The sequence below is a fragment of the Penicillium daleae genome (genome assembly GCF_028827525.1).
Source record: "Penicillium daleae strain IBT 16125 chromosome Unknown utg000008l_segment0_segment0, whole genome shotgun sequence".
Taxonomy (NCBI): Eukaryota; Fungi; Ascomycota; class Eurotiomycetes; order Eurotiales; family Aspergillaceae; genus Penicillium; species Penicillium daleae.
Window position 1 is genome coordinate 7,507,665 of NW_026623156.1, and position 13,178 is coordinate 7,520,842.

The 13,178-nt window shown below is 50.1% G+C and overlaps 5 protein-coding genes across 5 annotated transcripts; 3 read left to right on the forward strand and 2 right to left on the reverse strand.

Moving 5' to 3' along the window:
- Nucleotides 1-93: 93 nt before the first annotated feature.
- N7458_011204 (Zn(II)2Cys6 transcription factor) lies at nucleotides 94-2,956 on the forward strand (the record flags this gene model as incomplete). The annotated part of the gene is made up of 5 exons (XM_056914586.1): nucleotides 94-356; nucleotides 414-1,729; nucleotides 1,788-2,746; nucleotides 2,807-2,889; nucleotides 2,941-2,956. The coding sequence occupies 5 exons, from the start codon at nucleotides 94-96 to the stop codon at nucleotides 2,954-2,956; spliced, it is 2,637 nt and encodes an 878-aa protein (XP_056763435.1).
- A 461-nt stretch (nucleotides 2,957-3,417) lies between these two features.
- N7458_011205 (uncharacterized protein) lies at nucleotides 3,418-4,667 on the forward strand (the record flags this gene model as incomplete). Its single annotated transcript, XM_056914587.1, has 3 exons — nucleotides 3,418-3,521; nucleotides 3,670-3,724; nucleotides 3,786-4,667. The coding sequence occupies 3 exons, from the start codon at nucleotides 3,418-3,420 to the stop codon at nucleotides 4,665-4,667; spliced, it is 1,041 nt and encodes a 346-aa protein (XP_056763436.1).
- A 673-nt stretch (nucleotides 4,668-5,340) lies between these two features.
- Nucleotides 5,341-7,061, reverse strand: N7458_011206 (NAD(P)/FAD-dependent oxidoreductase; the record flags this gene model as incomplete). The annotated part of the gene is made up of 7 exons (XM_056914588.1): nucleotides 5,341-5,527; nucleotides 5,604-5,912; nucleotides 5,975-6,081; nucleotides 6,156-6,315; nucleotides 6,382-6,491; nucleotides 6,552-6,710; nucleotides 6,780-7,061. The coding sequence occupies 7 exons, from the start codon at nucleotides 7,059-7,061 to the stop codon at nucleotides 5,341-5,343; spliced, it is 1,314 nt and encodes a 437-aa protein (XP_056763437.1).
- Nucleotides 7,062-8,107: 1,046 nt separating this feature from the next.
- On the forward strand, nucleotides 8,108-10,158 carry N7458_011207 (major facilitator superfamily domain-containing protein; the record flags this gene model as incomplete). The annotated part of the gene is made up of 10 exons (XM_056914589.1): nucleotides 8,108-8,330; nucleotides 8,387-8,464; nucleotides 8,530-8,654; nucleotides 8,732-8,895; nucleotides 8,967-9,050; nucleotides 9,117-9,293; nucleotides 9,359-9,442; nucleotides 9,508-9,791; nucleotides 9,860-9,962; nucleotides 10,023-10,158. 10 exons carry the CDS (start codon nucleotides 8,108-8,110, stop codon nucleotides 10,156-10,158), a joined length of 1,458 nt encoding a protein of 485 aa, XP_056763438.1.
- A 231-nt stretch (nucleotides 10,159-10,389) lies between these two features.
- N7458_011208 (Drug/metabolite transporter) lies at nucleotides 10,390-11,614 on the reverse strand (the record flags this gene model as incomplete). The annotated part of the gene is made up of 3 exons (XM_056914590.1): nucleotides 10,390-10,842; nucleotides 10,909-11,307; nucleotides 11,372-11,614. The coding sequence occupies 3 exons, from the start codon at nucleotides 11,612-11,614 to the stop codon at nucleotides 10,390-10,392; spliced, it is 1,095 nt and encodes a 364-aa protein (XP_056763439.1).
- Between the last annotated feature and the right edge of the window lie 1,564 nt (nucleotides 11,615-13,178).

Genomic DNA, 13,178 nt, shown 5'->3' on the forward strand with positions numbered 1-13,178 from the left:
GGGTCAACACAGTTGCAGACGCCGGAAGCGAATCAATTGGAACCTGCCTGCCCTGTGAAGATCTTGAGACAGATCTTGACGTGTCTGCTCTGTATGGCTGTCGGACCGGTCATTCAATCAACTGGCCATCTCAGCCTATCTATTCTCCTCGATCGTCATATTTCTGGCCATCTAGAACAGCTTGCCAATAAGATTGACTTGGGAGAATGCCTCGCCCCAGACGACCTGGCGCGCCAGAGCCTAAGCGCAGGAGCCGAAAAGGTTGCTGGTGAGTACCTCGCATGCGTGGAAGAATTAGGACCTGACATTAGACTGACCGTTCGCCCAAGGCCATGCAAGGCTCGCAAAGTGAAATGGTAAAGGAAGCAAACGTTGCCTCTCGTTGGACATCCGCTAACGGAAGATCATCGCAGCGGTGAAGAAAAACCCTCTTGTCTTAATTGCCAACGACAAGGCGAGTCGTGCGACTATAGTGTCCGCCTCAACTGGGGTGGCCGAACTAAGCGGTCTTCTGTCGATTCTCCAACTTCCATCTCCAGGGGGTATGGGGGTACGCTGATGGGCTTTGCTGAACCAATGCGGGCCAGCACCGTTGACTCGGCCGAGGTGCCCGCACCAATACCACCAGGCAACAAGAACCCCGCAGATGGGTTCATCAATTTTAGATCTGTAGACCTAGGGTCCCCTGGGGCATTATCGCCTGGCAGTGCTGCCACCTTCGGAGTCTTCGACTCCCCGAAGCCTCAAGTGCCTTCAGAAAATGGGATCTCTCCATCCCAAGGAGAGGTCCAGTTTGCCGCAACATGGGCAGAGCATTCCCCCGTAACCCCAGCGTCATCGGGGTCCATGTCACAGTATTCATTTGGACAGAACTTTCATAGCTCACTATCCCCTGCAGCAGACCAGGGAGTGGGCATTCGATCTCTTTCTGCCTTTGCGTTTCACTCGAGCTCAGTTTCACAGCCAGTATCCTTTCTTCGAAACTCAATGGACATAACCAGCCATCCCTCTGATGTACAGTCTCGCCCAAATCAGAATGATGGCCAGATACCCACGAGTCGTTCCTTGTCACATGATGATCATGGACTAAGTTTTTTACTGAACGACGTTGCTGGACAGGACGGCCCTTCCCAAGAATTGGCAGGCCATATCGAGGGTTCGACCTTGCTGCATCCAAGATCCCATGTTTCTTCTTCCCCTGGGCTTGATAGGCATACGCCATCATCGACTTATGCGCCAAGGACCGAGTCCCTTCGTTCATTTCATCAAGCTGACAACTTGTGCACTGATGCCAGAGACAGAGAAAGTGATCACCCAAGAAATGAATCCCTAGCCGCCCAAAGTAAATGGCAGGCCTATCTCACAAGCGTGGCCGATAATTATGGCTTGGATAGTGGACGCCCAGATCGCGATCTGGCTTTGAATAATGACCATGCTGCAATCGATATTAACTCTGCTGTCGACAAAGTCAGCCCACGGGGTCATAATGGTGAATCTGTGTCCCCTACATCTTTCCCGAAGCCCTCTGGCGTGCAGAACTCCGACTACAGCGGGTATTATGCGTCTCCGGTTCCCATCAACATCCCTCGATACCTGTCACCTCTTCCTTCGTCATTGCTGAAAAACCCGATCAACTTGCTGTATTTTCATCACTTCCTCAACCACACGTCCAAAATGCTGGTTCCGCACGATTGTGACAACAATCCATTCGTGTCGGTGCTCCCATCGAGTACGTTTGTCCGTCCCTCGGGGGCTCCCATGTTTCGCTTCTTGGACTAATTGAGTAGTGGCAATTTCCGACCCTAATCTGCTGAACTTGGTGTTGGCGTACTCGGCAAGCCATCGAGCCCGTTATCTAGGACATCCGGAACCGGCCAACCGAATCGCGCACTGGGTCAGCGACGTCTTCCCAGCATTGCGGGTTGCTTTGGAAGCATCCAAAGAGGAGATTACCGACAGCCATTTGGCTACGGCGATCTTGCTCTTGTCTTTGAAAATCGTTTGCCCTGGAACCTTTGAAGTCCCCATTCCTTGGCAGAGTCATCTGAAACTCGCTCGAGATTTGTTCATTGCTCGCAGTGATCGCATTGCTAAGCCTGGGAATCGGATCGGCGCTTTCTTCGCCCGCTGGCTGGGATACATTGACACAATGGGCGCTCTTTCTTGCCGTCAAGCAGGTCCACCATTGATGCTATACCACTCCGTTTTGGCAGAGTGCTGTCGCCCTCAGAGTCATGACGAATACTGCGTCGACTGTTTCACTGGATTCAGTCCCCGCACTGGGTTCTTCCTCCTCCGGCTTGCTCAGCTAGTTCAACAGTGCGATAATGAGCGTTTCGACGATCTGGGTAATTTCCAACGGGCCTGGCACCCATCCGCAGACATGGTGATGGAGGCGCAGGCGGTGCTTGGCGAATTTGATGACCTGAACGAAAGAGTCCACACCGACCCGGACCATCATTTGGGAGTCGAGTCCGATGACATGATGGCCACAGAGCAAGCGTTTCGCTGTGCCGGGCTACTTCACCTCCACAGAAGGGTACTTGACACTTCGCCTGATTCATTTCCCGTACAAGACGCCCTTCGTAAACTTGTCAACGCTTTGGACCGCATGCGACTTGGTGCTTCAACCGAAGTATGCTCGCTGCTTCCCCTGTTCACTGCTGGCTGTGAATCGCGTGATTCTTCCCAGCGGATGAAACTTCTCAACCGTTTCTTCGTGCTAGAGAAGTCGGGTATGAAACAGGTATGGACCCTCCAGACCCTTGTCTACCCTTTGACCTTGGAGTCTAACCGTTTTATATAGATCCAAAACGCTCGGCAGCTGATGCAACATTGCTGGGATGACAACCTTCCATGGATTGCCCTGGCCGAGGGAGAGTTCCTGGGGTAGACCTGGGTGTTTGCTATACAGTTTAATTGAATGCTCCATTTTTGCAGCATTGTCGGCGTTTAGTGAAGTGGCTCTGACTCCACATTGGACGTGTACATGATTCATGCCCGTTGCAGATTTCGAACAATATACTCTCTTCTTGTGTTAGCAGTGTTGCATTAACCTCTTTTCTTTCTCTCTTACCTCTGATCTCATCTGAGAACAATATATCCCATCTTAATGATCTCTTCCGAAGCACGATGGGTGCACAGGCGAATGACAGAAGCATTACCAGAGGTAGAAGTCGGCCATCCACGTGATAGCCAGTATTGCGACTTCCCCATCGGCCCGTTCCTTCACATTGATCCTCGTGTTCGGTTTGATCCCTTTTAATCCTCTTGAGTCCTTCGTCTCCTTCGTCTCCTTAGTTTCTGACTTTCCGTTCGTTCTCCTTTTTCCCGCTCTTCCATCTCTTCAACTCTCCCCCTCTCTCTATCATTCTCCCATCGGCTTCAAGTCCCCCAGGACAGAGGGCTGCCACCGCCATGGACAAGCCACGTCATTTACCTGAGGATGCCTTTCCTTTGGCTACCTCCTGGATCCTGGATCAGCTCGTCTATTTCGAATTTCCGGTGCTCCAACCCATCAGGTGCGTCCAAGATCATAGTTTGTTCACCGAAGTTGACCTCTTGCATCCGACGATGCAGTTCCTTGTACTCCAATCTTAAATACTGATACACCAAGCATTGAGGTGTCCGACTTATGAAACGATTGATTAGTCTAATCCTGTGACTTAGAATCTCAAACGCCACTTCGGCCCAGTCGTCCTTTGACGAGCCCATCATTCGTGATGTATGTATCAAAATTCACCAAGGTTCGACCGGTCTCTTGACGGTACTGATCGATTTCTTAGGGCTCGCCAATTGATTTTGATGTGAGCTCGGCTACTGCCTCGAACTCCGTCATTATTGTGAAATCGGAGCAGGTCACTGCGCTAAGCACTGAACAGTCTATCGGCCTTTTCCAACGCGATGAGAATGTCGCTGCTACCAAGGCCACCCCACCAACTGCCAATCCCTCCGTTGGGTGGCTGAGATGGGCCATCGACCGCTCCGGCGTCTTTGAGAGCCAGGAGGAGGAGGTTTCTGCCGTTCAGTATGCGACATTCCGCCATGCTCTCTACAAGGACGTCAATGAGAATTCGTTCTACCAGTGGGGTTTGCGGTATCTCCCAACTCCTGGCGAGGGTAACGTCTTCCGAACCGTGGTAATTGACAAGCTCCCAAAGACCGCCACTCTCGACCGAGTCTTGCCTCAAATCCGCGGCGGCGCGGTCTTCTCGGCCTCGCTGGCGGATACCTGGACTATCACTGGCTCCCTGACCGCACTAATCACCTTTGTTCATCAGAATGGGGCGATGAATTTCTTGCGTCTTGTTGGGCGGGACGGCTTTTTCGTCGGCATGAGTTGCGCGCGTGTGCGTCCGGTCCCGACCCCAACGTATGTAATGGCTGCGGACATTGAGACTCAGATTGCTCGGTTTGGTCGCACTCGCTGCCTGGTGGTTTCCTCACGTCGCCTCAAGGAATTGAAGAAGGAAGTCCATCGAGTGTTGAGCAAGTCCCGCCTCCGACACTACGTGGAGTGTTTCGGCGAACGGGACACCGCGGGCGAAGTCACCATTCGGTTTCACTCAGTCAAGATGGCCTGGGCAGCCTGCTTACCTCTGGTAAATGACGCAAGGTTGAAGGGCATACTTGTGAAGCCAGCCGCTGACCCATGCTCGCTGCTGTGATCTTCCGAATTTCCTCCGCCTTATGAGGGCTTTATCGATACCAATCGGCAACCCGGGATGGTGGAGCAGACAAGAAACCCACGACAGGTATTTTCAACTCTTTTGCAGGCCACATCTTGAATCTGATATTCAGTGAGGTATTTTCTTTTCATTAGTTTGCATTGCTCGTATGGATCTTGGTATGGTGTAGAGAGCGAAGTAGATAGGAGAGTAAATGGTCGCATCACAGAAGTCACCCGGAAATATTCCCCGAATGGCCTTCCCCGCCTCCGCCGGGGCGGCGGCGGCGCGGTAGACGGGGCCGCCCGAAGAGCAGCACCAAGAAGAGTTCCTGGCTCACGACATACAGAGAACGGGAGCACTCATTAGCACAGGATGGCTTGATCTGCAGTTTCTCTGGTTCAAGATGGTATACATCACAGCCCTGAATTGACTTGCTGGGATGGGAATCGTGAGGGTTAGAAGCTTGCCGCTACAAGCCTACGTCGGGACCAGCCGAGGATCAATTGCTCATGTTAGGTCTAAGAACTCAGTCGCAAGAATAGACGTGCCGGCATTTAAAGAGAGGTTATGCAGGATACGGCAAAGTCAGGGATTTACAATCGATGCCATTCCTAAGGTCTGGCATTGGGCTGGAGTGCTCAAAGGACTGTGTCTTATGGCTAGTATGTGATCATAGCTTGGCATCATGGTTCCATCCAGGCATGTCTACAAGATCCTTTGCGGGAGCAGCTCTTCGGGATTTGAGCGCATCACCTCCAGGTCTCCATCTCCACTCCTCCGCCAGGTCTTGTGCGAGTGTGTCTTCAAGCAACTCGACGATGTGCTTGCCAATGTTTGGGAGGAGCTTGAAACTATGGCTGTTGGAACAACAGGTCAGCAAGATTGTGTTCGTATTGCATTACTGGGCTCACATATCATGGATGAGATACTCACCCACTGTCCCCGGTGGCCAAGATCAAGTTCTTCCATCGCGGGTGTTCACAGATCAACAAGTTGGCATCGGCGGTATCTGTGCACCAGCACATGCTGCGGTTGAACAGCTCCTTGTTTGTGAATCGGGGAAGGAATCTTGCTATGGCTTTTCGAATCGTCTTTTCAGAGGCATCGGGATAAGTGTCTGTGGGATATTGGGAGTGGGATCGTGGAACAGAGATCATCTTTGGAGAACTAGCTCCGTAAGGTTGAAGCTCTTTGAAGCGAGAAAACCCGGGGAATTCGTCGCAGACTTTGATCACTCCATGTCTGGGGAAACCAATATTAGCAATAATCCTGCGATTGGATGCGAGGGTTGCAGAATGACTGACTCATTGGGCTCGAAGAAGAATCCATATTCACCATCATACACAACAGGTGCATTCTTGTATTCTGCTGCTTCTTGGGGCGTGAGCTGGATATGGGCAAACACCCAGGCCTGAGTAGATGGATAAATTAAGTAGAAATTCATGAGAGTACACGATTTCATCTGGCAGGCAGATTCACAATTACCTTTGAGACACATTGGCCTTCTAAATCGATCAATGTTGGACTCCAAGCACCCGCGGCTAACACTAATTTGTCGGCGAAATATTGTGTCCCATCCGCGGTCTCCACACCGACGCAGGTAACCCCATCTGCTGCGAATAGCGGGCGTTTGAACTTTCCTGCACTATGTCTCATGTTAGTATAGCAAACGTCTCAGACACTTCAGACTCTGGTCCGTTTCGCTACCTACTCGCCAAATGCAAAATTGACTCCTTGTTGACGTAGAAATTCTCCAATCGCCTTGATCGCCTTGGCTGCAGCTAGCCAGCCCCCATCGCCGCAAAACAGCCCTTTCCATCCCTATTTATCAATGGTTAACGAGCTAACTCTCACACTCTGTATGCTGGGGTTGAAATTTACCTTGACCTGCTCTCTGGTAAATTGAGGTGCTTTTGCCAAGATCTCTTCCTCGCTATCCAGCCAGATGTTCGTCTTCTCAAGCCCGATATTCGCATCAATGAGTGACCTGTGTTTTCGTCGAAGACTGGCAATTCCATCTTCTGATGAGGAGCAGTCGATCTATACAGGTAGTAAACAAAAGATTATCATACAGTCATTGCTAAGAAGTATCCAGATTCCTCGACTCACCATGCCGACTTGATGAAAGAATGGTTTGAACAAAGGGTCATCCTTCCACATATCCAGTGCCTCGAGGGACAATTGCAGGTCTGGGCCATTACGCAGGCGAATGCTCATGATCTTGTTAAGGTCATGTCCCGCCGACTGCGCGGATGGAATGGGATACACATCCAGGACAGTGATGTTGGAAGGAGCATAGCCGGAGCGAATCAGGTGCAGTGCAGTGGAAGAGCCCATTGTACCACCACCTCCGACAACGATGACCTTGGTACTCGCACGGAGGGTGGCCATCTTGTTGCAATTGACCCTAATTGGGAATGCTGAGTGTCCGGGATATACTTGGAAGGAGTTCGCTGTCAGAGGACAGTGGGAATCGGTAGGTGTTGGAGAGAATAGCTACGAAGGACGGAGGGAGTTCGGCTGAACTTGAATTGGTTCGGTTGACGAGACCATTCGGAGAGCCTCGTCATGTGAGGTCTTGGAGTCGTCAGTGGAGCAGGTCTGGAAAGCAGTCATCCATTCTTCTAATCAGCACTCTGACAAGCCGATATGCCAGGTTTGACCTTCCAACGTCGCAAGATTCCGCTCTCGATACCCCATACAGATGGCAAAGAGTCATATCAACGTCCAATGCATTTCAAAAGGCCGAACAAATGGCCGTGACTGCCGGCGATTGCGATTGGTGTGAATGTCCCCACGTCTTGCCGAGAATGGCGGATCAGCGCGACGCTAATGCTGAGCCCGTTGAACGGTTTCGCTTGGACCTTCTGTGAGCCTTGAGTGACTCCTCCAGAGAGTCGAGAACCCACAGAAGAACCCGACAATACTCGATAACGCGTTAATATGAACATATCGAGCTCTGGGAACGCGGGGAATCGACCCGCTGGTCACCCACGACTCTGGAGACATGCGATCGAAATCGACGAGCTTGTCGGTTAATTCAGGCTGATTCGGATCTACAACTAGTCCTTCCCGGTTATCATCCAAGACGTGGCGCCTTGATCCCGGCATTGGCGTACGATTTCCGCCTGGACCTTCTTTCAATTTCAACGTCGGGTTGAATTGACCCTGGTCAGGTCTCCATCGTCCTCATAGTAACTAACACTCATGAGGAGGGGAATTTGGAGAACGTGGGGAACCTCCTCTCTTGCTCCACCCAATTGAACACGAGACTCTGGAGATAAGCTTAGCGTGGTTGTGCCCAGGGATACTCCGAGAGGATGGACATGGACGTCCGGATCGGATCTCGCAGGTGTATATAAACAACTCCCCAGGCGACATGCTCCGTGAGTCTTTTCTTTGCTCCAGAGGTCGTGCGAACTACATTTTCCTTTGCTATGGTGGACTTGAAACCCAAAGATCTCCTTCCCCATGAGGCTCAAGAGGGCTCCCTTCAACCCTTGCCAACCAATGTCACTGATATTGCCCATGGTGTCGATATGGAGCATTATCGAGCAACTGTTCCCTTGTGGAAGAGAGTGTGGCAGCACAGCTTGACACAGATGATGCTCTTGAGTGTCCAAGCCTTCTGTGGTCCTGCCATGTCTGATGCTATTACTGGTAAGATATGCCGGTGACGAAATGAGTGCCTGAATCGACAACTAATGCATTATTAGGTCTGGGCGGTGGTGGGCTCGCTACGCCTCGAGTCTCAAATATTACGACTGCGATTACATATGCAATGCTTGCTATCTGTACGTCACGCACTAGATCAAGGTTCTTGGATCAAAGCCCACTAACAAAGCAATGCCACCTGCAGTCTGCTTCTTCGGTGGTCCTATAGTGAACAAGATTGGGGTCAAGTGGGCGCTCGTCATTGGCGCGGCTACATTCCCAATTCAAGGTTCGGCATACTACTGCAACAGCAAATTCGGAAACCAATGGGTGGGTTTAGGAAGTCTGGTGAAAGTTCACCATCTGGGAACAGCTGAAAATGTCTGACTATTGCTATGATTTTGCAGTATCTTATCTTCAGTGGCGCGATCAGCGGCATTGGAACAGCATGCTGGTATGTCGCTGAGGCAGGAGCCATTATGACTTTGGCCCCATCTGGTGCTCGTGGAAAGTATCTGGCCCTGTGGATCGTGTCGCGCAATCTGGGGCAGTTGGTTGGAGGTGCTATCAAGTAGGTCTCCCACTTTGGAACCGGGGCACGCATAGTCAATAGATCTTGACTAACAACCTCGATTCGTGTAGTCTATCTAAGAATCATGTCAAAGGAGCCGATGGTGGTGTAACTCCAGATACTTACCTTGCCTTTGTCATCATTGAGTGCATTGCGTGAGTCAATACCCGATGGACCAAGAACTTAAAATTCATACAAGAATATGTCGGCTGACTCTATAGGTTGCCATTTGCTTTGCTTATCGCCCCGTTCGAACGAGTCGTCAGATCCGACGGCACAAAGATTGTCACCGCGGAGACTCTCTCTACCAAGATGGAACTCCGGCGCATCGTGAAGACCATGACTTCAAAACTTGTCATGTTCTCTGCACTGTGGGCACTGTGGTCATTCTTCTACGGGTTGGTCTCTTTCGAAACTCCATGTGACTAAATAATCATGGACCAAGAGCTGATCAATATTACAGCGGTACATGGTCAACCTACTTGGGGACTTACTTCTCCGTCCGGGCACGCGCTCTTTCATCCCTTATCTCGCCTTTCTTCTGCATGTAGGCTTTCCCTTATCACCCCTAACCCCCTGTCGAATCTATTGGCTGATTTCACTTGATACTAGCGTCGGCTGCTTTGGTCTCGGTTTTATTCTTGACATGAAGCATCTCAGCCAGCGCCGTCGTGCCCAAGTTGGGCTGTACACCGTGGTGGTCCTTAATGTGGGCGTTTATATATGGTCGATCATTATGCAGACGAAATTCGACCACCATAACCCCGGCCATATCGATTGGGAAGATGGACTTTACCCGTCATCCTTCCTGCCCTACTTCTTCGTACAGACAACAGGGCCATTGTCCCAGTCATACATGTACTGGCTCATTTCATCGTTTGCAAACAATGCTCAGGGTGAGTTTCTCTAATATTTGACCCTGGCATACGCAACGAAAATTACTGTAGACTAACTGGAGGTCTAGAAAATGTTCGGAATGGCGCGGCATTCAGGTCTATCGAGGCAGTTGGTCAGGCCATTGCTTATGGAATGAATACTCAGACTACTAGCAACCCATTGGTTGGCTTGTAAGTAGCCTCGATTGCTCGATATGTTTGGCAAGGACACTATACTGACCGGTGTACTAGCTGCGTCACCTTTGGATTACTCGCTCTAGCTCTGGGGCCAATGACCATGCTCGTGAACACGACACCAGACCGCATTCCCGCCGATGTCATTGCTGAGCAGCAAGATGCGGCTCGAGAAAAGATCGAGGCTGTCTGACTGCAGGACGCTTGATTAGAATGTCACGTCAAAGGTATATATATACCTCAGTAGATAGATCCTCCGGACAAGGCGGCTTGGACTAGACGCACGATTATTGCCATTGCCATATAACTATTCACTCTTGTTCTTATAGGTCATAAGGGAAATTAGCACATGTATAAACGTAGTCAATGATCATTCACACGCCACCAACCTATGGCGGCCCGAGGCTGTCTCCGAGTGAAATGACTAGCTTTTAGTTTCCTTTTTGGAGTCCAGCTCCGTTTTACTATAGAACGCGCAGCCAATCACCACAAGAACTATCCCTGCCCCAGTTTGCAGGTTCAAGTTGAAATCTCCCATGAACAAAATGCCAAGAATCAAAGTCAGAGTCTGCCGCACATTTCCCCAGACCGTGATAGCAAGAGAGCCGGCCACTTTGTTTGCCTGGAATGATGAAATGTTCAGTAGGAGGGCTAATATTCCGTTTCCTAGCAGCGATGCCACGGTGGACGTAATTAGTGGTGCCGATTCGTCGCTGGCGTCGGTACGCCAGAGTGCGGATGGTTCCAGGTTGGAAAGTTCGCCGGCGTATAATCCGATTATTATTGTTTGAATAGCGGCGTAGATTGACATTCGGTAAATTAGTTCCAATGAGGGGAGGGCGAGTGACCCGGTCATGAGACGGTTGGTGACAATGATCTTGATTATCGATTCGTTAGACCAATCTACAAGGAATCACGGAAAACAATCACAGGCTCTACATACCTTTACAACACCCAGAAGAACGCCGATGATTGAAATAATCGAGCCGAAAACGGTAAACTGGAAGTCTCCAGATGCAGTAAGAGCGGCACCCAGAACAATGGGCACCAGGGCGATATAAGTGGCTAATTGGTAGGAGCGCGCGAAGAAAAGGCGTTCGAGAAGAACGGTGAAGATTGGTGATGTATTCCGGACGATTTGGAAGAATGCAAGGCTGACGAGGGACAGCGAATAATTGGAAAAGAAAATATTGACGCTGAAGAGCACCGAGTAGGCGACCAAGACCAAGTGATCGCGCTGGGAGAGTTTCGATAATTTGAAGTAACCGAGTTTTAGGAGGAGGAATGTCCCTAGTCCGGAGAATGTACTGTGTATGCCAGTTAAGAGCCAAGGACATGGGAACTGTATCGCGTTAGCTTTCACGTTGATATTGAAGGGTCAGCCAGATACATAGCAGGGTATCTACCGTTTGAAGGATGAACTTGTTATGGACTGTTAACAGCATTCCAAACACCAAAAGGGCGCCCAGCCAAGCATATTTAACACCAGTAGGTGTCTGGTACTCCAGTTCTACAGGAGTGTCACTGACGGCCTCCTTGTGATTGGCTTCCAGGTCATCTACGGCCGTGGAAGACATTGAGGGTCGAGGAGATGACTCGCTAAGCAGCTTCATGCCCACTTCTTCATCTTCCTGCTTTGAATAACTCATATTTTGATGAGCTGTGCGTACTGTATGATGAGAGAGTCGTGATAGCGGAATGATGACCAAATGATTTTTTATTCAAAGGAATGGACGCATCAACCAGAGCCAAGTGATGCAGAACTCGGAAAGGAATAGGAAGAAAAAAGTCAGGGGCGTTTTCAGTGTCTTATGGTCGATGTCAGAGTTTAGTATGTATTATTATGACACTTTCAGCATAACGAGCTATGGTAATGATCTAGTCTAGAGAAGCATCGTGCGTAAAAGAAAAATACCGTATTCGTCGACCTGGTTCGGGGCTGAGACAGCGTCTGTCCACTGTAAGCCAGCACAGCCCGACACAGCCAACATGAGCGGTTCAAGGTCCTATGGATGAACAAAGCTTCCAAGTGGGGCGTGGGTCTAGTATGTACTGTATGTACATGGATCGGGGCGAAGAGCCGAAATCTCTGGCATTTGCCCTCGACTACTGTACTGAACGGCCCCAACAACGAGCCAAGGGCTGTACTCCGTACAGAGATCCAGCCAACTATTTAGATGAACAGTTGTCCCCCAAATATGGGATATGCATAGGTCAATACGGTAGTCACACAATTGCAGGATCTATCGAAATTTCCAGACCCCATTTAATTAGCCTGACTCTGGACAGATCATGGACGGCTGGATTGTTGAGAAGGGGACTAGATTTACCCGATTAGGCATAAGCGGAAGCAAGCGTGGCATCGTTTGGGGCCGTTCGTTCAGCCTGGAAAAATACCAAACTTAACATACTCTGTCCATAGCCTCCTCTTATCAGTCCTCTGGCGGCTGACGTAAGATCGCGCTCGTGCATCTTGATCCTGCCTCTTTTGACCTGCTTACCCGCTCGGCAGCAGTCGATCTCTATTTTATTCTCAGTCATGAACATGATAGAAAGAATACAAAGAATAATAATGTCTGGCTATCGACTTGCCTTGGGGCTGTGGATGGCCGTTCAGGGTCCAATTCTCGGTACGGCCGGCAGCACTAAATTATTTCCAAGGCGCACAGGTTGCCAAGAGACATGTTTCGGGATTAGCGTAGATCATTAGCGGCTCTCGGACACCACACTCATCACTTTCACTTCTCCATACTGGTCCAAATGTCTCAGTATCGTGGCTGGCCTAATTGCCCGTTCCAAAAAGGTCGACCAGTCCCATCACACCCGAAGGAATGTGCTGTGTCTCGAGATGTGCCGCCAGGATTTGAGCCGATGTGAAGCCCGCAACGTCGCCGGCATAACCACCAACCACGTTGCCGAATCGAAAGGTCGTCAAGCTTCGCTAGATTTGGTGAAGAGTGAACACCTCCCCCCACCGCCCCCCCTTATACCCGGGCATCAGTACAACATCAAAGCATATACAGTGGTGTTCCACAAGTCTTCCTCCACCCTCGTCCTACCGCCTAGTCTTCCGCTTTCAGTGTAAGCTTGACTAGTCTATAACTTGTCATAAAAGAGACTTTAGTTTTGTTTATAATGAAATTCATTCAAATTCTAGCATTGATCTCTATCTCTCTCCTTGGAATCATGAAATTTGGGTAAGTAATGCAGAAA